At 30.3% G+C, this 27,113-nt stretch overlaps 1 protein-coding gene and 1 non-coding gene across 2 annotated transcripts; both read right to left on the reverse strand.

The window, feature by feature from the left end:
* Nucleotides 1-22,538: 22,538 nt before the first annotated feature.
* Nucleotides 22,539-22,610, reverse strand: TRNAW-CCA (transfer RNA tryptophan (anticodon CCA)). The gene has a single exon. It is a non-coding gene; the product is annotated as a tRNA-Trp (tRNA).
* Nucleotides 22,611-23,449: 839 nt separating this feature from the next.
* LOC139885875 (WPP domain-interacting protein 2-like) lies at nt 23,450-25,574 on the reverse strand. The gene is made up of 3 exons (XM_071869628.1): nt 24,428-25,574; nt 23,984-24,039; nt 23,450-23,947 (listed from the first exon to the last, which is right to left on the reverse strand). Exons 1-3 carry the CDS (start codon nt 25,407-25,409, stop codon nt 23,501-23,503), a joined length of 1,485 nt encoding a protein of 494 aa, XP_071725729.1. The 5' UTR covers nt 25,410-25,574; the 3' UTR covers nt 23,450-23,500.
* Nucleotides 25,575-27,113: the final 1,539 nt, after the last annotated feature.

A 27,113-nucleotide genomic window follows, 5' to 3' on the forward strand; every position in this document is an offset into this window, starting at 1 on the left:
TAATATTTACATGTTAATAATATATAGTTTCCAACAAAAATGTTAAGCAATCATTTTTAAAGAAAACACGATCGAAGTCCAGACTCACTAATGCATCCTAATAAACTCGATAAGACACACTAATGCAAATTTTCTGGTTCTCTAAGACCAACGCTCTGATACCAACTGAAATGTCCCGTTCATATTGATTATAAATGTTCCATATTAATTGATTTCGTTGCGAGGTTTTGACCTCTATATGAGACGTTTTTCAAAGACTGCATTCATTTTTAAAACAACCATAACCTTTATTTGATCAATAAAGGTTTTAAAAACATTACTTAGATTATCAAATAATGATAATCTAAAATATACTGTTTACACACGACCATTACATAATGGTTTACAATAGAAATATAATACATCGACATATGTTTCTTGAATGCAGTTTTTTACACAATATCATACAAACATGGACTCCAAATCTTGTCCTTATTTTAGTATGCAACAACGGAAGCTCTTAGTATTCACCTGAGAATAAACATGCTTTAAACGTCAACAAAAATGTTGGTGAGTTATAGGTTTAACCTATATATATCCAATCGTAATAATAGACCACAAGATTTCATATTCCAATACACATCCCATACATAGAGATAAAAAATCATTCATATGATGAACACCTGGTAACCGAAATTAACAAGATGCATATATAAGAATATCCCCATCATTCCGGGACACCCTTCGGATATGATATAAATTTCGAAGTACTAAAGCTTCTGGTACTTTGGATGGGGTTTGTTAGGCCCAATAGATCTATCTTTAGGATTCGCGTCAATTAGGGTGTCTGTTCCCTAATTCTTAGATTACCAGACTTAATAAAAAGAGGCATATTCGATTTCGATAATTCAACCATAGAATGTAGTTTCACGTACTTGTGTCTATTTTGTAAATCATTTATAAAACCTGCATGTATTCTCATCCCAAAAATATTAGATTTTAAAAGTGGGACTATAACTCACTTTCACAGATATTTCCTTCCTCGAAAATAAGACTTGGCCACGGATCGATTCACGAATCTATACAAATATGTACATATATATCAAAGTATGATCAAAATATAATTACAACCATTTTTATTATGTTTTAAAGATTTGAGTGTATTAAGTCGGCTGTCCTCGTTAGTAACCTACAACTAGTTGTCCACAGTTAGATGTACAGAAATAAATCGATATATATTATCTTGAATCAATCCACGACCCAGTGTATACACGTCTCAGGCTAGATCACAACTCAAAGTATATATATTTTTGGAATCCACCTCAACCCTGTATATCTAACTCCAACATTACTGCATATAGAGTGTCTATGGTTGTTCCAAATAATATATATACATGGGTCGATATGATATGTCAAAACATTTGCATACGTGTCTATGGTATCCCAAGATTACATAATATATTAGAATACATGTATAATACAATATAAGTTAGCTAGGATATGATTTGTATAGATTTGTTAAACATTTCCCGTAGCTAAAAAGATCAAAAATATCCAATCTTGTTTTACCCATAACTTCTTCATTTTAAATCCGTTTTGAGTGAATCAAATTGATATGGTTTCATATTGAACTCTAATTTAAGAATCCAAACAGAAAAAGTATAGGTTTATAGTTAGAAATTTAAGTTACATGTCAATTACTAAAGAGGTAGTCATTTTCGTCGAAAGAACGACATCTTGATGACCATTTTGAAAAACATACTTTCACTTTGAGTTTAACCATGATTTTTGGATATAGTTTCATGTTCATATGAAAAATCATTTTCTCAGAAGAACAATTTTTAAATCAAAGTTTATCATAGTTTTTAATTATCCAAACCAAAACAGCCCCCGGTTTCACTACGACGGCGTATATCCAATTTTATGGTGTTCATCGTGTTTCCAGGTTTTAAATCATTAAGTTAGCATATCATATAGATATAGAATATGTGTTTAGTTGATTTTAAAAGTCAAGTTATAAGGATTAACTTTTGTTTGCGAACAAGTTTAGAATTAACTAAACTATGTTCTAGTGATTTCAAGTTTAAACCTTCGAATAAGATAGATTTATATGTATGAATCGAATGATGTTATGAACATCATTACTACCTCAAGTTTTCTGGATAAAACTACTGGAAATGAGAAAAATGGATCTAGCTTCAAAGGATCCTTGGATGGCTTGAAAGTTCTTGAAGCAGAATCATGACACGAAAAGAAGTTCAAGTAAGATTTCCACTCGAAATAAGATTGTTATAGTTATAGAAATTGAATCAAAGTTTGAATATGAGTATTACCTTGTATTATAAAGATATCTTACTGCAAATAAGAAAGATTTCTTGAAGTTGGATGATCACTTTACAAGATTGGAAGTAAGCTAGCAAACTTGGAAGTATTCTTGATTTTATGAAAATAGAACTTATAGAATTTATGAAGAACACTTAGAACTTGAAGATAGAACTTGAGAGAGATTACTTAGATGAAGAAAATTGAAGAATGAAAGTGTTTGTAGGTGTTTTTGGTCGTTGGTATATGGATTAGATATAAAGGATGTGTAATTTTGTTTTCATGTAAATAAGTCATGAATGATTACTCATATTTTTGTAATTTTATGAGATATTTCATGCTAGTTGCCAAATGATGGTTCCCACATGTGTTAGGTGACTCACATGGGCTGCTAAGAGCTAATCATTGGAGTGTATATACCAATAGTACATACATCTAAAAGCTGTGTATTGTACGAGTACGAATACAGGTGCATACGAGTAGAATTGTTGATGAAACTGAACGAGGATGTAATTGTAAGCATTTTTGTTAAATAGAAGTATTTTGATAAGTGTCTTGAAGTCTTTCAAAAGTATATGAATACATATTAAAACACTACATGTATATACATTTTAACTGAGTCGTTAAGTCATCGTTAGTCGTTACATGTAAATGTTGTTTTGAAACCTTTAGGTTAACGATCTTGTTAAATGTTGTTAACCCATTGTTTATTATATCAAATGAGATGTTAAATTGTTACATTATCATGATATTATGATATATAATATATCTTAGTATGATATATATATACAGTTAAATGTCGTTACAACGATAATCGTTACATATATGTCTCGTTTCGAAATCATTAAGTTAGTAGTCTTATTTTTACATATGTAGTTCATTGTTAATACACTTAATGATATATTTACTTATCATTTAACATAATTAACCAAGTGTATCAATCTCTTAATATGATTCATATGTACCTAGTAAGACGTTGTTATAACGATAATCGTATATATATCGTTTTCGAGTTTCTTAATTTAATAGTCTCATTTTTATGTATATAACTCATTGTTAAAATACCTAATGAGATACTTACTTATAATAAAATCATGTTAACTATATATATAACCATATATATGTCATCGTATAGTTTTTTTACAAGTTTTAACGTTCGTGAATCACCGGTCAACTTGGGTGGTCAATTGTCTATATGAAACCTATTTCAATTAATCTAGTCTTAACAAGTTTGATTGCTTAATACGTTTGAAACATTTATTCATGTAAATATCAATCTCAATTAATATATATAAACATGGAAAAGTTCGAGTCACTACAATATACTTGTTATATTATATGTTATATAAATAAATTTATACTTAATCTGTATATTTTATATAACTAATACTTATCACATTAAATTTTTATATAGTAATTACTAATTAAAATATTATTTAATATGTAATATTGATATTAATGTAGTTAAGTCTTATGTCATAAATATATTATTATATAGAAAATCTTTATTTGATATATTAATAATACTAATGATAATAATGATAAAAATAATACTAATTATGATAAAAATCATGATAATTCTAATAATAATAATAATGATAATTTAAAAAAAAATGATAACTTTGATAAAAATGTTAACTTCAATGATAATATAAATTTTAACAAAAATTATAAATTAAATAATAATGATACATTTAGTAATAATGACAATAATAATAATAACTATAATACTAATTCTTTTTAATAATACTAGTAATAATAATGATAGTTCTAATAATAATAAAAATGCAAATTGCAATAATACCTATAATTTGATAATAATGATAAAAATTTTATTTAAAACATAACTTAATTTTAATTATACTCACTATATATATATATATATATATATATATATATATATATATATATATATATATAACCATATATTATAGTAATCATAATCGTACCTAAAATTTTAGTTTTCCATTATACATATATAATTACCCATATATTATGATCATAACCATAATCATATTCATCTTAATATTTATTATAATTACGATAGTAATAATTTTAATGTTAGTAATAATAATAACATAAATTATCTTAATAATAATAATACTTACTAATAATAACAATAATAATAATAATAATTATACTAATACTTATTGATGATAAATAATAATACTACCTCAAGATGTTGTTTTGGAACAACATTCCCAAAGACTTGAAGCCCAAAAGTTAGTACATAAGAGGAGTTAATAGCAGCCCAGGCCAGGGTGATAAATAAAAAAAAAATGCAGCGGCAAGGATCGAACACGGGACCTTGCGGCAAGCCACACACGCAATAAACCATTGAGTTGTCTGATTCTTTCTGATTTAATTCATAAGTTTAATCTATTTAACCCGTTTTATTCCTGCTGCTACTTCTTCATTAAACCCAAATCGAATTAGTAATTCTCGTTGATGGTGGTTCTTCCTGTTCGTTCGTAAATCAGAAACATTACAGGATCACGATCATAACCGTGATCGTCATTAACACCTTCTTCTTCACTGCATCATCGTCATAATCATCATGTATCATTCTTATTTGATATCATGATTTCGTGTATCATTACCAACATCATTCATCATCAACAATCATTACGTCAGAATCAAGGTTACATGTACGCGGAGCACATATTGTTGTTTTGGGTTAAACACGACAAATAAAATATACAAGAACGATGGTGGGTTGATCAAAAGACTGCACTAGTAGAAAAACAAGGAGGCTTCTTGGGTTGGGTCAAACGCAAATAAACATTGAAGTAGGAAAATATACAAATGGGTTTTCCCATGGGTTGTTATTGGTTTCGTTGAACACCATTAAAAGAAAAAGGTTTTAATATAGCAACCGGAACAGGAGTAATAGCAAACAGTAGCAGTTTCGATAAGTGGTGGATTTAGATGATGGTTATGGTGATTGAAAAGGTTTCGGACAGGAACATATATAGTAGTAGCCATCGACAACAGCAAAACACAAATATATATATATATATATATATATATATATATATATATATATATATATATATATATATATATATATATATATATATATATATATATATATATAATTCGGTCACTGGTTTGTAACTAAAACAAATAGTAGTAAATGTTTATAGTATTGTAGGTATGTTTGAGGGTGGTTTGGGTTTGTAAAACAATAACTAATCAGCACTCGAGTTACAAGGTCTTTGCAAAAGAATTAGGAACTCAAACAACAACACAAAACGTTTTGATAGTGGTGGCGGTTTGATTAAAAATGGAAAAGAAAAATATTTGAAACGCGAAGGTGGTTTAGGGTGGTTCACGATGGTGGCTCATGGTGATCAAGGTGTTAATTAGCGGGTTCATACGAAGAAGAAAGATGGTGAGTTTTATTGATCGATCAAATGTATATGTATATATTTATATATATAGGATTAGATTATATAACATATAATAATATAATTATAATATAATAGCACTAGTTAGACATATGGAAGGAAATAGAAACACTTTCATTTAGTTGGGATGGTTGTGATTTGTGTATGTCCACGCATAGAGATAGATATAGATAGGTAACAATAAGAAGTATAATAATAATATCTTATATCATGCCATCAATTTGTAATTCAATCATTCACAGTAATTCATCAATCATCAACAGTAATAGAAATAAATGATAATTATAATAATCAATTGGAATTAAAACGTGTGATAATATTAGCCGTCGTCATTTACGGACTAAATTTCGTTCTCCGGTGTTAATCAGTGGCGGATAAAAGTGTTCAGAAAAATCCCATATTTTTAAATTAACTATGTTTATTTATTTTGGTCATTATGGTATAAAATTTGATCATTAATTATTAAATAAATTTTACATTAATTATTCACTCCCAACCCCAAGTAAAATATACAAAATTTTAAAATTTAACAAATAACTTCTAAATGTATTATTAATAAGTTTATAAAACTCATTTTTGGATCACCGTTTATTTTAAAATCACATAAGTTCCTTTTAACTCGCTTACTATCAATCGAATGAAAATTGAGCGTTACCTTTGCTTACTAAATAACTTTGAAATTACAAAATATATATATTATATATATTTTATTTATATATAGATACTTTTTATATATTATTATTATTTTTACAAAATTAATTATAACAATTACTATATATACTATTTCATATTATTATATACAAATATATAAAAATATATATACATATTCATTTACAAGCAATCGTATCGTGAGTCGTCGGGAATAGTCAAAGGTTAAATGAATTCATGTAAACAGTTTCAAAATTTTGTAACTCAATATTACATACTTTGCATATCTTATTGAAATCATATTAGATTTAAATTTAAATTTGATCAAAAATTTCCGGGTCATCACAGTACCTACCCGTTAAAGAAATTTCGTCCCGAAATTTGATCGTAATCGTCATGGCTGACAATAAAAATGTTTTCATGAAAAAAATGAGTTGATAAATAGAGTTTTATCATTATTGAGTAATATGGATAAAACAATTTGATTACTCGAAGCGTATAATTGAAGCTATCTTAAAAGAGTGAAATGAGAAAATAACGTTTCGCCATATCTTTTGACGTAGACAGGGTTGATTTTCGGAATTCAAGGGATTTACAGATAATCTTTGAAATCTATCAAAGATTTGATTCTTCAGTAATTAAGGAAATTAGAATCCTCTTTGGTTAAATGCGATAATCTGTTTCGATTTCTCTGTCAGATATTTTACTATAAATCCATCCTCTTCGTTTCGTTATTTCCATAGCTCATACTGGCTATTCTTTTGTTTTCTCTTCTTGTCATGAATTATCACAAGTAATGGTCCAGAATTCGTAGACACGGAATTTAGAATGAACATAACTAATGTTCCGAGAGCGGATTTGTAAGAGTACGATCTTGATTGGTTATATTACCAGAATTCAAGAGAAAAGATAGAACTATCAAGAAATTATGTTCTTGATATGTTTATAGATTAAATAGAATGTAAGAGTCGTGTAACATGGCACATGATGACGTTGTAATCTGTGAATCATCATGTTTCATTAGAACTCAGCATGACTTACTATAATATAATTACATTGATCAAGTGTCATTATATTATACTAACTCATGCTTCAGTTCCCAACACTACTTCAAAATCATTCATAATTTAAACTTGAAGGTTTACAGAATATAGAAACTAAACAGTTTTCTTTATGGTGTAATACAAATGACGTGAAAAGATAACTGATTTCAGATAAGGATAGTTATGAAAATATCTTTAGAAATATCGAGGATATTTATGACGATATTTTGGAACTTCTAAGATCGAAGGTTGATGAAGAAAATCCTTTCGCAAGGATTTAGAATAAATAAGGAGCAAGATATTCGCTGAAGAGTTCATCAGATACATAATCATCTGAATTCGTTAAGTACAGGTTTAGTCCTTGTGATTTGTCCACAGTCTCCTTTATAGTTTGTTCAATCCGTTTTTCAGTTCCAACTTTTCTGAGCTTTGCCAACATACTATCCTTTATCATCAAACTTCTGACGGTTAAGGTCATTTACAGTTTTTGCTGCTTCATTCAGCTTTTTCATAATTCAGAGTATTGATTCATAGGCTGGGTGCTTTTCAGAAATTTCAGAATGGAAGATCATAATTCTAAGAGATAAATGTTATATGTATACATATAACTGTTGATGTAAACATGCTGCGAGTTTCAAAATACTAATTGCTAATTTCCCGATACTTGGTATGGCAATTCTCGTTACAAGATGCCGATGAGTTCATGATAAGACTTCAATAGATAAATATAGTGATTTATCGAAAAGATTTAAGCCAAGGAGCAACAAGTTGCTGGTACGTCTGCTGGTAATATGATGGAATATAAAAGGTTCCCCGGTAACAATAAAAGAGCACACATATATATCAAGGTTATAATAATGTTGTTTCGAACGAAAATTCGAAGTTGACTTGCTGGAGCTGTGACAAAATTAGCTAATTTGAAAAGAGATTGCAAAGTTATTTTCGGTAATAGTAACGCTAAAGGAATTAGCACAGTAATGCTTTAAACGTTTACTCAGTTTCCGAGAGTTTTTCAGGTGCAATACTATATGCATAAATCTTTCCTTCCGTAGATGAAGTGCGGTTGGTTCATCCTCTCGATTGAGGTGTTTTCAAGAATCATGAAAGGTTTGAACGCAGATTGTAACCGTCAAAATACCAATGAGGTTTAAGATGAAATCAAGTGGCAAACTTGAAGAAATGTTTAGTTTCATATGTTATAATCAATATTTTAATTCATTTTAATTGTCCAATGTTATTAGTCCACAGTCGATAGTAAACAGTTAACAGTCTAATAATTCATATATAGTTTAATTTATAATATTCGAATTAATTAATACGTATCGTGACCCGTGTACATGTCTCAAACTAGATCACAACTCAAAGTATATATATTATTGTAGAATCAACCTCAACCCTGTATAGCTAACTCCAGCATTACTGCATATAGAGTGTCTATGGTTATTCCAAATAATATATATAGATGCGTCGATATGATATGTCAAAACCTTGTATACGTGTCCCGATATTTAAAGTGCGTAAAACAAATAATAGCAATTAAATAACGATAAATAAAATTGCGAGAATATAAATTGCGATAAATAAATTGCGACAAATAAAATGTAATCAGTTAGCTAGGAACAGTTAGCGTAGATTCTTAACAAAAATTTTCTCATAGTTAATTTGTTTGTTTCTAACAAATTTTATTTTGTCAAATGTTTTCTTCATTATGCCACTTGTCGGATTCTGATAGGTCAAAATCCAAATGTGAAATTGAATAAAAATGGTTATTCTGCGGTGAACGAATTCGTATATCTGTGGATGTAAGTAGGATAGTAAATGACTATTGAATCAAATTGGAAGAATGTAGAGTATAACTTATTAATGTAAAATCTAAATATTTCTAGGGTATTACCTACCCGTTAAAATATTTTCACCATTAACAGTCTGTACAAAAGAATTTTTAATTACAATCTTTATGAAAACATATATTCATATATATTTTCTTCAGATATAACAATGGATTTAATGAGTCAATATGATATTAAACTCATTTGGTTTTCGGTTGGAATTAGAATGAATAATCTCTAAAACTTTAGAGATTACATAATCACCATGAAGAACGAAGATAATTGATGTAGAACGATACGAAGAACGATGATTATACTCGAGGTATAGAATGAGATGTTGAGGCATGGATTGTTGATGGTACTGGTGCTGTTTATTGATGGTACTGCTGGTGCAGATGATGTTGATGAAGCTGGTAAATTTTGCACCATATTCTCCAAATTGATTATTCGAGCGCGAAGTTCGTTGACTTCTTATATTATTTCAAGATAATTGTCGGTCGAAACGAGCAGATGAATAAGGTTTAGAATTGAGATAGTATATAATCATGGCGAAATATTCGGGAAATGAGGGTGAAAATGGTATTACGAACAGGTTCGCCGGTAAGTGCTTCAGGTTCTTCGTCAAGAGGGGAATGTGGTGGATGGAAGGGATCACCTTCTTCTTGTCTCCAGTGATTAAGTAGGCTACGAACCCATCAGATGAATTGGGGATGGCTGATTGGTTGATCCATTCTGGTTATACTGCTTTCGGAGCTCAAGTGTGTTTCCATATCGGAATAACTGTCGGAATAACTATCGGAATAGCTATCGGAATCTGAGGGACTCGAACTGGTTGAGGGATTCATCTCGTACGATCAGATGAAGGATTTTCGATAAAAAATAGATTATAGGATGTAGATTAGTACCCTGAAATACATAATTTACATATGCATATATAATACTAAAATCTCATAAATTACGGAAAAATCTACGGAAGCTGTCAGGCAAAGTCTATAGTAACAGATACGCTAAGATATGAATTAGCAGATACGCTAAGATATGAATTTTGTCTATACACTATCCATGCAATCCAGGCAGTAAGATATATCTAGATTAAGAATGATAATCAATTGATTCCCTAAGAATGATAAGCAGGTAGTTTTCGACACAAAATGATAAGCAAAACCTTTTTGACATGCAGACACGGTCGAAGTCCAGACTCACTAATGCATCTAAACAACTATCAGTTAGACACACTAATGCAAGATCTGGATCGCTAAGACCACCGCTCTGATACCACATGTCATACCCCGTCCTAATCCATCTGGACGAAGTCACCAACATCTGGTCCCATTACGATGATCGACTCCAAATAATGTCTTAAAAATGAGCAAATGCATAGCGGAAGGTTTCTTTCATACCTGAGAATAAACATGCTTTCAAGTGTCAACCAAAAGGTTGGTGAGTTCATAGGTTTATCTTAAAACAATAAAATTCATCATTTTGATAGACTACAAGATTCAAATACAGTACACCTATCTCGTGTACGAAACCATTTTCATAAATCTTAGTAACCGTACACATATCTCGTGTACAAAAATATCATACACATAACCTGTGTATAAAATCATTCTCTCGATACATAACATTCACTTTTCATTCATTGCTTAGCTTGGTAACCGACCTTAATATATAATGCGCATAAATAATATCCCCAAAAACAGAACATCTCGTCTGTATAATATATAAACCTCGAAGTACTAAACACCACGCCCACTAGCTCTTTCGTCTAGTAAACATTCTGGGTGGGGGTGTTAAACCCGGTAGCTACCTTTAGGATTCGCATGAATTAGGACCATACCCGATTCTAATTCTTAGGTTACCAAGCAATAATAATCAGGGGAAAATATTCACAACAATTAGTGGCAATTATAACGTCCAACTAATTCAATAATAATCCACGGAACTTCTGTCTGCATAATAATTCATTCGAGGAATGTTTTGCTTGTGTCAATCTCGTCAAATATTTATAAAAGCATTTCATGTATTCTCAGTCCAAAAATATAGATTGCAAAAGCATTTAATAAATCAGTTGTAAAAACAGCGCATGTATTCTCAGTCCCAAAAATATAAAGAGTAAAAGGGAGCAAATGTACTCACAATACTGTATTTTGAAGTAAAAATACATATGACGAAACTGAACAATGCAGGGTTGGCCTCGAATTCACTAACCTATATCAAGTATATATATATATATATATATATATATATATATATATATATATATATATATATATATATATATATATATATATATATATATATATATATATATATATATATATATATATATTATCACAAAATAGTAATTGAGCAAGTTTATATATATTATTATTAATAATATACTTGTTATATTATATGTTATATAAATAAATTTATACTTAATCTATATATTTTATATAACTAATACTTATCACATTAAATTTTTATATAGTAATTACTCATTAAAATATTATTTAATATGTAATATTGATATTAATGTAGTTAAGTCTTATGTCATAAATATATTATTATATAGAAAATCTTTATTTGATATATTAATAATACTAATGATAATAATGATAAAAATAATACTAATTATGATAAAAATCATGATAATTCTAATAATAATAATAACTATAATTTAAAAAAAATGATAACTTTGATAAAAAAATGTTAACTTCAATGATAATATAAATTTTAACAAAAATTATAAATTAAATAATAATGATACATTTAGTAATAATGACAATAATAATAATAACTATAATACTAATTCTTTTTAATAATACTAGTAATAATAATGATAGTTCTAATAATAATAAAAATGCAAATTGTAATAATACCTATAATTTGATAATAATGATAAAATTTTTATTTAAAACTTAACCTAATTATAATTATACTCACTACATATATATATAACCATATATTATAGTAATCATAATCGTACCTAAAATTTTAGTTTTCCGTTATACATATATAATTACCCATATATTATGATCATAACCATAATCATATTCATCTTAATTTTTATTATAATTACGATAGTAATAATTTTAATGTTAGTAATAATAATAACATAAATTATCTTAATAATAATAATACTTACTAATAATAACTATAATAATAATAATAATAATTATACTAATAATTAATGATGTTAAATAATAATACTACCTCAAGATGTTGTTTTGGCCCAACATCCCCAAAGACTTGAAGCCCAAAAATTAGTACATAAGAGGAGTTAAAAGCAGCCCAGCCCTGGGTGATAAATAAAAAAAAATGCAGCGGCAAGGATCGAACACGGGACCTTGCGGCAAGCCACACACGCAACAAACCATTGAGCTGTCTGATTCTTTCTGATTTAATTCATAAGTTTAATCTATTTAACTCATTTTATTCCTGCTACTACTTCTTCATTAAACCCAAATCGAATTAGTAATTATTGTTGATGGTGGTTCTTCCTGTTCGTTGGTAAATCAGAAACATTAAATGATCACGATCATAACCGTGATCGTCATTAACACCTTCTTCTTCACTGCATCATCGTCATAAACATCATGTATCATTCTTATTTGATATCATGATTTCGTATATCATTACCAACATCATTCGTCATCAACAATCATTACGTCAGAATCAAGGTTACATGTACGCGGAGCACATATTGTTGTTTTGGGTTAAACACGATAAATAAAATATACAAGAACGATGGTGGGTTGATCAAACGACTGCACTAGTAGAAAAACAAGGAGGCTTCTTGGGTTGGGTCAAACGCAAATAAACATTGCAGTAGGAGAATATACAAATGGGTTTTCCCATGGGTTGTTGTTGGTTTCGTTGAACACCATTAAAAGAAAAAGGTTTTAATATAGCAACCAGAACAGGAGTAATAGCAAACTGCAGCAGTTTCGATAAGTGGTGGATTTAGATGATGGTTATGGTGATTGAAAAGGTTTCGGACAGGAACAGATATAGTAGTAGCCATCGACAACAGCAAAACACAAAAAAAAAAAAAAAAAAAAAAAAATATATATATATATATATATATATATATATATATATATATATATATATATATATATATATATATATATATATATAATCCGGTCACTGGTTTGTAACTACAACAAATAGTAGTAAACGTTTATAGTATTGTAGGTATGTTTGAGGGTGGTTTGGGTTTGTAAAACAATAACTAATCAGCACTCGAGTTACAAGGTCTTTGCAAAAGAATTAGGAACTCAAACAATAACTCAAAACGTTTTGATAGTGGTGGCGATTTGATTAAAAACGGAAAAGAAAAAGATTTGAAACGTGAAGGTGGTTTAGGGTGGTTCACGATGGTGGCTCATGGTGATCAAGGTGTTAATTAGCGAGTTCATACGAAGAAGAAAGATCGTGAGTTTTATTGATCGATCAAATATATATGTATATATTTATATATAGGATTAGATTATATAACATATAATAATATAATTATAATATAATAGCACTAGTTAGACATATGGAAGGAAATAGAAACACTTTCATTTAGTTGGGATAGTTGTGATTTGTGTATGTCTACGTATAGAGATAGATATAGATAGGTTACAATAAGAAGTATAATAATAATATCTTATATCATGCCATCAATTTGTAATTCAATCATTCACAGTAATTCATCAATCATCAACAGTAATCGAAATAAAGTGATAATTATAATAATCAATTGGAATTAAAACCTGTGATAATATTAGCTGTCATCGTTTACGGACTAAATTTCGTTCTCCGTTGTTAATCAGTGGCGGATAAAAATGTTCAGAAAAATCCCATATTTTTGAATTAACTATGTTTATTTATTTTGGTTATTATGGTATAAAATTCGATCATTAATTATTAAATAAATTTTACATTAATTATTCACTCCCAACCCCAAGTAAAATATACAAAATTTTAAAATTTAACAAATAACTTCTAAATGTATTATTAATAAGTTTATAATTTATAAAACTCATTTTTGGATCACCGTTTATTTTAAAATCACATAAGTTCCTTTTTAACTCGCTTACTATCAATCGAATGAAAATTGAGCGTTACCTTTGCTTACTAAATAACTTTGAAATTACAAAATATATATATTATATATTTTTTATTTATATATAGATACTTTTTATATATTATTATTATTTTTACAAAATTAATTATAACAGTTACTATATATTCTATTTCACATTATTATATACAAATATATATATATATATATATATATATACATATTCATTTACAAGCAATCGTATCGTGAGTCTTTGGGAATAGTCAAAGGTTAAATGAATTCATGTAAACAGTTTCAAAATTTTGTAACTCAATATTACAGACTTTGCTTATCTTGTCGAAATTATATTAGATTTAAGTTTAAATTTGATCGGAAATTTTCGGGTCGTCACAATTTGGATTCTTTGAAGGCAGGTTTATTCTTTGTGATTTGTCCACAGCCTCCTTCATGGTTTGCTCAATTCGTTTTTCAGTACCAAATTTTCTCTTTTTATGAGCTTTGCCAACACGCTATTCTTTATCGTCAAACTTTTGACTGTTAAGGTCATTTACAGTTTTTGCTACTTCATCAGCTTTTTCAACATTCATAGTGTTGATTCGTAGACTGGTTGCTTTTCAGATTTTCAGAATGAAAGCTCATAATTTTAAGAGATGAATGTTATATGTATACATATGATGTTCTAGTATAGTTTTGAATTCAAAGTATGACATTTGAAAGATGTAAGAATCTAAGAGTGATGTTTTCTGTTAAATCTTGACTTGGATTCTGATTTTTCAAAATCAGAATATGTAATCAAATTTAGATGCGAATGGTTATTTTGATTTCTAGGAAAGAATGTATATCGTTGTGAAAGTAGTGAGTATACTTGATGATTTGCTGAATCAGAATCGAAGAATGTAACATATTAATTTTGAATTTATATATCTTTCGGGTATTACCTACCCGTTAAAAGTTCACAAGTAATATTTTGTACCAGTGAATTTTATTACAGTCTTTATGAAAATATATGTATGTATATTTTCTTCAGATGTAATACAGATTTAATGAGTTAATATCATATTAAGCTCATTTGATTTTCGGCTGGTAAAACAGATCTAGCTTGTAAATCGTGCACCATTCTGATCAGGGTTTTATTTCATCATTTCTATTGGCTCACTCATCTGGTTTACAATTAGAACAAGAATAAGTAATCTCTAAAACTTTTAGAAACTACATATTCTCTGCAGAATATTTCTTCGATGAAGTTATGAATCAATACTTCATCGTTTGTTGTTGTTGGTATTCCTTGGTATCTATGGTGCATATGACGTTGATGTTCGAGGTACAGATTGTGATGTTGAGGTGTGGAATGCGGATGTTTTTGTTGGTGGTGGTAATGATATTGTTGGTGTTGATGATGGTGGTACTCTTGATGCCGGTGATGCTGCTGGTGCTTGTAATCTTTGCACCATATTCTCCAAAGCCACTACCCGAGCGCGAAGCTCGTTGACTTCTTCTACTACATCAGGATGATTGGAGGTTCGAACGAGCGGATGAATAAGATCCAGAATTTGAGAGAGTATATAATCATGATGAGATACTCTGAAGATGAGAGAGAAAATGGTATTACGAACAGGTTCACCGGTAAGTGCTTCAGGTTCTTCGCCAAGAGGGGAATGTGGTAGATGGAAGGGATCACCTTCTTCTTGTCTCCAATGACTAAGTAGGCTACAAACCCATCTCCAATTCATCCAGAATAGGTGATGGCTGATTGGTTGATCCATTCCGGTTACACTGTCTTCGGAGTTCAGGTGAATATCCATATCGGAATAGCTGTCGGAGTTTAAGGAATTTGAACTAGATACGGGATCCATCTTGTATAATTAGGGAGATAATTTTTGATAGAAAATAGATTATAGAATTTAGATTGGTACTCTTCAATACATAATTTACATATGTATATATAATACCAAAATTCCATAAATCACGGAGGAATTTTCAGAAAGTGTAAGACAGAGTTTACTGTAATAGATATGCTTAAGATATGAAATTTTGTCTATACACTATCTATGCAATCAATGCAGTAAGATGCGTTTAGACTTAAGATGATAGACAGGTAATTTTCGACAAGAAATGATAAGCAAAAATCGGTAAAAACAAATACGGTCATAGTCCAGACTCACTAATGCATCCTAACAATTACCAGTTAAACACACTAATGCAAATTCTGGTTCTCTATTACCTCAAGCTCTGATGCCAACTCTGATGACCCGTCTAAATCCATTTAGACGAATACATCATTCATTGATTTCATAGTGAGGTTTTGACCTCTATATGATACGTTTTATAAACATTGCATTCTTTTGAAAAGGCACACCATAAATGAAAATCTAATTCCAAGGTCTTTGACATCTGATGATTTCTACATATATACAATCATCGTAAATAATAGTTTACAATACTACATCTGTTGACAATGCAGTCAAAATAAGATACATGGTGATGATATTGTGAATGCAAAGTTTTCTTGAATAAAGCATGTATGACTCCATGCATATAGCTTGTATAATGTATAAGTAAACAGCGGAAGACTTCTTGGAACCTGAGAATAAACATGCTTAAAAGTGTCAACACAAAGGTTGGTGAGTTCATAGTTTTAATGTTGCGCATAATCTGTATATAAAGGTGGATCACAAGATTTCAGTTGTTTCATCCGAAACGTTTATCAAAAGATTCTACGTAACAGAGCACCCTGGTAACTAAACTTTAACGTTATAATAAGTACCCCTGTTTTAACATACATGCAACCAACATGTACAATACACGCAATCCAACGTGTACTAACCTCAAATAGCATACGTCTGTTTTATAGTTCAGGCTAGGGTTTCTATACCAGGAACAAATGTCAAGCCCTACGGATCCATATATAACTACTCGCGCCCACCAGTTCTTATAACCGGCAGTTACTAGTTACCAAAGCTAAGAGATTTTTGGTTCAAACTCGATGTAGAATTTAGTATGTACTTGTGTCCATTGCGTTTAAAATAAAGTGCATGCATTCTCAGCCCAAAAATATTGATTGCAAAAGTAATTAAAAGGGGAGCAAATGAAACTCACCTTAGCAGCACATAAGGTCATTCACAGAAATGTGACCGAAACTCGGAATGCAAAAATAACCGTAGATCTCAACCTAGAGAACTTATGTTGGTCAATACATGTCTAACAAGGTAGGTCAGGTCATAGTGTATCACAATCCTAATGCTCGAGACCGACATGCAAAAGTTAACAAAAGTCATCTCAAAAGTCAACCTGGCCCAATATGATCTTTAAATCTATACATGTTTATTAACATAGTATAAGTCTTGATAATTGAATGAATTTATAGTTTATCAAACTCAAAATATTACTTATTTCAGGAGTTATATTATATTTGAATTATCATGGCAATCAAAAATATTTTATTATTTCACATTGTTTTTTCAATACTTGTAAAATCTGATTATAATGTTTATAAAGCTTTAAAACATGATAAGACATTCAACTTTGACAATTGTTCAACTAGACGAAACGTGCCTTATATAGAAATTCATTTACTCGATTAGTAATATTTGAAAATCCAAATTATCAATCTTATAAACAACTTATTTAAATATCAATTGCATATTCAAAAGCAATTCCAATTAATGTTAATCATAATTCAGTTGACCATATCTTTTAATCCGTTCCTCGAAAACACACGATTTCTAAATGAAAAGTTATTAATTTTTCGATAGCTTTCCAACGACATGCATATCATATACTTTATATCAGCAACATGTGTATCAAATTCGTGATTCATCATAAACTATCTAACGACAATATTAAAGCATACAAGCATGTATAAACATATATACTCGAGCACTAGACATGGATACACAATTAATGTATAAAAGATAAGATATGAATGCTCACGTATCAATATTGTGATTCAATATTGTAGGAAAGTACGTAGACGCAACAGAGATGATAAACACTAGGTTTGACTTGCAAACAATACCCATGAACATTACCCATAACCTTCATAGCTATAACCCATAGTTTCCTTAGCTTTAACTCATTTGAAAACTCGGTTTGAAATCATTTGAGCAGTACTTCGTCGTAGTATTTTATGTATAATAATAATAATAATAATAATAATAATATAATAATAATAATAATAATAATAATAATAATAATAATAATAATAATAATAATAATAATAATAATAATAATATTAATATTAATACTACTGATAATAATAATAAGATTAATAATAATAATAATAATAATAATAATAATAATAATAATAATAATAATAATAATATAAATATAATACAGAGTAATTTATGTGTGTGTGTGTGTCGAAACAGAAATGTGCGAGCTTTATAGATGTTTGCTGAGATTGATCCCCATGCGATCGCATGGGTTTCATGCCCATTTGCCATGCGATAGTATGGCCAGCTGGTACGCACCCAATATGTTTTGTTTTCTTGTTTGTCGACATATTATTCACTGTAGCAAATAGTGTTTACTGTAGCAAATAGTGTTTACTGTAGCAAAGTCGTTTCTACTGTATCAAATAGTGTTTTACTGTAGCAAAGTCGTTTTTACTGTAGCAAATAGTGTTTTACTGTAACAAATAGTGTTTTACTTGTTCATCTTAAACGTTTTAGTTAACTTATCTAAATATCAATCGAATCAATAAACAAATGTTACTATCGTTTACTAAATAACTTGAAATTATATATATGTATATGTATCTTTTTTTAATATACATAAATCAGTTTTTAAGTACGCACTGCAAGTTATTTATGAATACTTAATATTCCAACTTATTATATATATATATATATATATATATATATATATATATATATATATATATATATATATATATATATATATATATATATATATATATATATACAAATAGATGTTCGTGAATCGTCGGTCAATAGTCAAAGGTTAACTGAATATATAACATTAGTTCAAAAATTTTGAGAATCAATATTACAGACTTTGCTTATTGTGTCGGAAACATATAAAGATTAAGTTTAAATTTGGTCGGAAATCTCCGGGTGGTCACACAAAACAACATGAATCCAAAACCTAACATTATTGTCTTGATGAGAGGAACTCATTTATACACTCTAATTAATCAAAAACATGAGTTATATACACTGAGTTTAACAGAATAGCTGCTGTCCGCTTTTGATCAAACCGAAAACATATGAAATCGAGCATTTCTAAGCATCAAATCAACAACACAACAACATACAAGTACTATCATATCAAAATAAGATCATAATCAGTAAAAATAAATAATAAAAAAAAAGAAAAATCTAGGGTTTTAGATTATACCCTAATAAAAGATTGATTAATATGGACGCGTAGAGAAGAACGAGAGCAATCCGTTGATGCTAAAAGCCCTAAATTCCAAGCTTGATTTTAATTGAAGATGATGATGATATGGTTGTGAGGGTGACGGCCAAGAAAAAGGGAAAAGGAGGAAGAGAGGAAATTTTAGATTAGGAGAAATAATAAAATGAGGTAGTGAAAGATGGAAAGATAAAATAAAGACAAGTAATATTTCAAAAATCAATCCCATGGGTCTCATGGGATGATTCAACCGAACAAAGGAGAGGGTGGGCCCCTCTTTGGCCCATCTTGAGATATAAACTAATAGCTTGTGGCCCGAACGCCCGTACGAAGCCCGAAACGCGAAAACACTGTTACACGATTAAATATTCGAAAAGAATGCGCATACGCGAAAAATAAAAGATCGAAATATTTTATATTCTCATATGATATAAAAATATCATAATTAAAATAATTGGGATTCAAAAATCTCAAAAGTCTAGTCGTTGGTTTGAAAACCGAAATAATTCGCGGATAGAAATCCACGACACATGAAAACGTACAAATTTAAATACGAATACAAATATTCATATAACGCATAATAAGGAATATATTATTACTAAAATAATAATATAAGTCATAAAAATGACGTGACACGAATATCAATTAACGGACGTTAAATACAAACGGTAAAGGATAACGGAAAAAGTAGGGTCGTGACAAAAAAGCATCTTCATTGGTTGATATTAGGGTGCGTGAGGAGCATCATCAAGGTTTGAAGTTAAGAGATGAAGTTGATGCGACTTCGTTGGATGCTAATAGGGTGGACTCCTCGGTGACTAATGATGGGGGCCATTCGGTTGCTACTAAAAAAGGTTTTTTTAAGACTTGGTGGATCAATGAGTGATTTCACCTAGTGAGGGTGTTCATGTTAGTAGTAACTCGTCGAACGTTATTACCTATACATTTCCTTCTCGTATCGGCAAATGGGTTCATATTGATAAGACCGAGGGAATAACGTCACTCCCGGACAAAAGGAATGGTAAGGATCCCTCGTAGTTGTCTTCAATTTTTTTGTTTTCTTACGTAATTAGTTTGTTGTAGTTCTCATTTGGACTGTGTTTAGGGTTTGCTTCGTTTTGTTTAGTTTGATTGTGGTTGGTTATAGTTTGTTAGTTTAGTTGTGGTTTATTGTTTATGGTCGTTCTCGTTTTGGCTCTGATTGAATTATGTGAGTTTTAGGTCTTTTCGAGCCATAACGTTCATCGGTTCGTGTATCTGTTTATAGGATCCTTCATTTATTGATGAAGATATTCTAATTTAATAGTAATCGTTATTTTAGTAAAAAAAAAAAATTTTATATAATAACAATTACTTATAAAGTGTATTTGCAGGTTGATTTTCGATATTGATTTACGAGATACTACCTCCGTTCCAAATCTATAGTCCAGTATTTTTATTTTGGGATGTACCAAATTAATTGTCCACTTCCATAAATAGAAAATAATAAGATGATTAAGTTCTATTATGCCCTTAATGTATGTGGATAGGATTAAAGAAGAAAGAAAAGGTAAGGCTAAAACTGGAAAGTAAACAGAAAGTACAGTACTTTTATGAAATTTTCTTAAACTGTGTGCTTTTTTGTCTGGAGACAATTAAATTGAGACGGATGAAGTAAGATTTATAAAACTACTACTCCCTCCGTCCCAAATCTATTGTCTCCATACAAAAAACATATAGTTTAAGAAAAAGTATCTGTCACATGTACTTTTTTGTTTACTTTTCAGTCTTACCTTTTACTTTTTACCTATTTTTTTGTCATACATGAATAAAGTAGAGACACAAGACTTTAATCACATTATTCTTATTCATTTATGGAAGTGGACAATTACAATTAATTAGGTACGTTATATGATGAAATAGTGGACTATAGATTTGGGACGGAAGGATCGGAGGGAGTAATATCATGTGCACTGTTGAAGTTAATTATTCCCAAGCTGATTCAAGAGGAAATTTTGTACAGTGTGTATTAAAACTGTTTCTTCCATAATTTGATATAACTCCCTCCCTTTATACCCGTCATTGAAAACTACAATATAAAACAAAATTAATCAGTACGTAGTATTAAATTATCTACCATGAATCTCTAAATAAATTATCGCCGTTATTTCAAAAAGAGACCTTGTTCATCTAATTTGTATTTGGTGCTACTGGTTTTGTTAGTTACGAGTACTACTTTATTCAACAAGGCCTAACTAGTAACGTAGGGCCCATGAATATAAAATTACTACTCCCTCCGTTTCAAATCTATTGTCTCCATACAAAAAACATATAGTTTAAGAAAAAGTATCTGTCACATGTACTTTTTTGTTTACTTTTCAGTCTTACCCTTTACTTTTTACCTATTTTTTTGTTATACATGAATAAAGTAGAGGCACAAGACTTTAATCACATTATTCTTATTCATTTATGAAAGTGGACAATTAATTAGGTACGTTATATGATGAAATAGTGGACTATAGATTTGGGACGGAAGGATCGGAGGGAGTAATATCATGTGCACTGTTGAAGTTAATTATTCCCAAGCTGATTCAAGAGGAAATTTTGTAGTGTGTATTAAAACTGTTTCTTCCCTAATTTGATATAACTCCCTCCCTTTATACCCGTCATTGAAAACTACAATAGAAAACAAAATTAATCAGTACGTAGTATTAAATTATCTACCATGAATCTCTAAATAAATTATCGCCGTTATTTCAAAAAGAGACCTTGTTCATCTAATTTGTATTTGGTGCTACTGATTTTGTTAGTTACGAGTACTACTTTATTCAACAAGGCCTAACTAGTAACGTAGGGCCCATGAATAAAATAAAAAAAGGGACCCGAAATTAGGGATTGAACCCTACGTGAATCGAACACGCAACCTTCTGATCTGGAGTCAGACGCGCTACCATTGCGCCAAGGATCCGGGTGGTGTTTTGTTTGGAATGCATAGCTAGTTATAGAATCTAACAAATCCGATGCTGAAAGTTTTATAAATATAAAAATAACAAGGAAAAAAAAAACTATACAAAAAATTATACAAATATATTAATTGCACTACTGAGATAACAATCAAATAATCTTTTTAAAATGCAAATTGTTTTGAATCAACGGTATCATCATACATTAGCTTATATATAGTTATTATTATTGTAATGTAATGTGATACAAAATTGCATAACACTTGTTTAATCAACGTGCCATCCTTTAATGATATGTCACTCGTGCATGGGCGGAGCTTTGTGAAGATAAAGGGAGTTGTGACTAATAACCCCCAAACATTTGGATTGTTAATGTCACGATTTGTAAAAGTAAAAAATAAAAATTACGGAGTAGACGTTATTCAACCCCCCCCCCCCCCCCCCACCCCCCCCCCCCCCCCCCCCCCCCAAAAAAAAAAAAAAATTACAGACACAGACATGTCATTTTATATCACCGCTCCCACAAGAAAAAGGTTCAAGTTCTGTTACTACTCGTGTGGAATTTTATTTTATAGTGTTCGTATCAAATATGTTTATTTATGCAATTTAACCTTTAACGACTGTATGAACACGATGTATGAATATATAAGAACGAGAAAATGACATACATACATATGCAGTGTACCCAGTTGCTCTGTTCATTGCATACATATGTCACACGGAGTACAAGATACTCTTGAAACACAACTTCCACAAAATTGATACAAAAACTCCAGGTACATAAGCCTATTACAAAAAAAATAAAATAAAAAAAAAAGATCAACTGATCAATCAATATCTTAACAAGAGGGAATTTAATTTCGATAATGATACAAATGAGCCTTGCAAATTGAATTTAAGTGGGTATAGCGTCCACTGTTTTGGATGAAAACTGCAAAACAAACATATACAAGACTACAAGAAGCAATACTGACTGAATTATAAAACAATAAGTATATCTATACAACTTATTTTTCAGTTTCCATGATACTTCTTTCGTTTCTCCCGCATCAGCTGTATGCACCAGTTCTGGTGTAGTTGCTGCTGCTATGTTCTTTTGTTGCAGCGTAATACTGGTCTTATTTAAACCTCCCTTCAGATTTTCAACTGTTTTTAATATTACAAGATATTCCAGCTCAGCTGCGGTTCTTTGTGTCAGGAGTTCCTCAAATTCGGTCTCAATCTCTTTATAATTTAAGGTGGATTCAAGTTGAGCGATTTTGGAGTTCTTGAGGTCAAGCATAACAAAGGCTTCCTCAAGCTTGCTTTGTAAGTGAACCTCGTTGATCTTATTGGATTTGAACTCTTCATCGATAAACCTTGAATTTGATGGTTCAACCCAGTCATCAGAAGATAAAGTTTCCTCTTTACCAACATCCCTCAGTTTTTGGACTTCTGCAAAGAAACACATATAGCATATATAAAGATAATTAATATTAATATCTTTTTTTTAACAGCTAGTACGGGATCACAGGGAACTTAACCACCCACGCGTTCATCTCCCACAGTTGCATGATAAATTCCAAAGTCCTTATTGTTTTCATTGGTTTATTGGACATTACAAATACTAAGTTAGTAACTTGTTCGAATATTGCTTCACGATTTTCAGTCATAATACACTAATACACTAACTATATAATGAGATTCAGCAACCATAAAAACATAACCAATGTAAAAAGTAAAAATCTTTAGCGTGAACAGGGTGATTAGGAGAATATTTATTATGAACCTATTGGCAGACTGATACTAGACAAATACAAACGTATATAGAACAAAATGTTACCTCTCGCAAGGGCTTCTTGTGCGAAATGAAGCGGCATGATAGAATCCACCAGATCATCCTGATTCCCTGTCCCCACATGGTCATCAGCCTTTTCTTCCTTGACCTCCCAAGTTTTCTCACCTGCTAAATCTTCATGTGAAACACATTCGTAATCAACCTCGTTCTTACTCACCTCATCGTTTAAATGCCTATCGCCATTTTGAGCATCATCACTATCATCTTCCTCATGATTACCCAACCTGCCACTCCTACCGTTACTTGTAATCGAGTTAGAACCCGTCATAAAGAAAAAATTAGAGCTTCTGGAATCAGATCCCATGCTGGAAATCGAGTTTTCCTTCTTGATTCTAACCCCTCTAGCCTTCTTCTTCACATTTCGAATTTTCTCCTGCTGATCGCTTTGTACTAAAATACCAGAATTCATCCTAATTGTATCATCTCCAAATCCCAAACCTAAAACAGGCAACTCGCGATTCATTACAGGAGCACTACCTGCTGTTGAAGACCTACTGTTTCGATCCTCACTGTTCTCAGAATCCGCCCTAGATGAAAAACCTGGTCCCATTCCTGCACCAAAATCTCTATATTGACCTGTATGATCCAACGCAAAACCAATAGCATTTGACATAGCATTCGTTGACGAACTAGAGTCTTCACTCCTTTGTTTCATTACAGCAGGTAAAGTAATCATACCTCTTTTTCTATTACTATCTAAATAATAACTATTCGTTTCGCTACCGGATTCCCTACGAATCCGTCGCCATTTCCTCAACCCCTTCCCTTTCATGGCAGGTAATGGTTCTAACTCCTCCTTCCCAACACAAACTTCATCTTTTATATCATCATATATTTTACCATTAACAATTTCAGTGTCACAATTTCCATTAATTTTCAGTTTAGCATGAATTTCACCGTTTTCTTCGAGTCCTTTGGCATCTAACAATTCATTATCCTCTACTGATCTCTCAGTATCTAATTCCATATTTATAAGCTACTGTTCGAGTAAAAATCTCAAATTGAGATCAAATTATGGACACTAAATCTCGAATACGATCTATATAAACACAATTCAAATTTTCGAATTGAAAAGAGATTGAATTCAATTCGATAGATTGCGCTACAAATTATATTATAATAAAACCCTAAATTGCAAAGTCAGGTCTAGTGGAAGTGTAGCAATTGAAGATGTTAAATTGAATGTGTGGATTTAAAAACGTACCTTTCGACTCGGCTGATGTACAATCGAGATTTAAATTTGAAATTAAGGTGATTCTTGATCGAATCGAAAAAGTTGGAAACCTAATTTACGAAAGTATCTAGAACTTTTATTAGGATGAAATTTATGGAAGAAAACACTAGGAAAAAAGGAAATCATCATGTCATGGTAAAGTATAAATAAAGTATTATTATACTACGTACGTTTGTGTGGATAAAAAACAAAAGGGCGTATGGATGGTACGTGTGCGATGTTTTACTTGTACCTAAGCATGGTTAGTAGTACCTTGTTGTGGATTTAGTGATCTACTTGCATATAATGCTTACGCTAAAATCTTTACCAAATAAACGGGAGTGGTTAAAAAAAAAAATAAAGAGATAATTAGTATATAGCAAATTGCATAGATAAAAATGGTTATTTATTCGGAGTCGAATTTCATATTGTAGGTAATTACTTCTTGCAGTGTGAGTCTTGAGCTCCATATGAGCTTGATGTCTACTGTCGAGATGTACTGCTATGTTTATATAATGAAATTACTGCCTTTAAAAAAAAAAAAAAAAAAAAAAAAAAAAAAAAAAAATTCATATTGCATAGAAGTTGCATTTGAAATCTAAGTAACGATAATAAATAATAATGATTTTGTTCTTTATGTAAGGTTTGCGCCGATTCACAAACACACTTGTTCTTTGACTGCTCGTTTTCGCGTGCTTTATGGCAAAAAAAATTTCCCTTGACTTTTGTAAATGATCGAAGTAATAATTGGCTAGTAATAGCTAATGAATTGGCGACAGGATCAGCATCAAGTGCAGCCATCGTAGTCTCAAAGCTTATGTTTGCAGCTGCAGTCTACTTTATTTGGCAAGAAAGAAATGGCAGGATTTTTAGAGGTAGTGCTAGATCGCTTGACAGACTGTTTGAAGACATTTACTACTCTGTTCGGTTGAAGCTGATGTCTATTCGGTTCAAGAATTCACACCAAGTTATGCAGTTAAAGATTGCTTGGAGGATCGTGTAATGTTTGTGTTTTTGTTTGGTGTCCGTATGTAGCTTGTTAGTTGTTATATGCGTCGTTGGTTTATGGCTATAGGGCACGCCTATAGCCCCTGTGCTTCCTTGCAACTTTTGTTCTTTTATTATTTTTAATAAAAGTTTCACCGGGGTAACCCTTTACCCAAAAAAAAAAAAAAAAATAATGATTTTGTAATGTAACATCCAATATAATGGAGCATAAAGTACGTTCTCAAATTTTGCACGCAACTACTGTTTGATCATATCTTATTCGTACAAGCATGATTTAGATGATTTAAAAATTCAGATATCTTTATTTTTAAATTTTAACTTTTAATACTTTTGTACGTATTTATATAATATTTGACATAATTATAATAAATAGATTGAATTTTAAATGTGTTTTCATTGATATAACTTGCATCAAGAAATATATATCATGAATAAAATTATTTAAAATCA

The sequence above is a fragment of the Rutidosis leptorrhynchoides genome, chromosome 1 (genome assembly GCF_046630445.1).
Source record: "Rutidosis leptorrhynchoides isolate AG116_Rl617_1_P2 chromosome 1, CSIRO_AGI_Rlap_v1, whole genome shotgun sequence".
NCBI classification, from domain to species: Eukaryota; Viridiplantae; Streptophyta; class Magnoliopsida; order Asterales; family Asteraceae; genus Rutidosis; species Rutidosis leptorrhynchoides.

Bases quoted from the DNA above. Each gene is read 5' to 3' on its own strand.
- LOC139885875 (XM_071869628.1), bottom strand. From the start codon at position 25,409: ATGGAATTAGATACTGAGAGATCAGTAGAGGATAATGAATTGTTAGAT. The intron at 24,040-24,427 runs GTAACATTTTGT...GTTTCTTTGCAG, and splicing joins ACAAGAAGCCCTTGCGAGAG to AAGTCCAAAAACTGAGGGAT. The intron at 23,948-23,983 runs GTTGAACCATCA...ATCGATGAAGAG, and splicing joins CTTTATCTTCTGATGACTGG to TTCAAATCCAATAAGATCAA.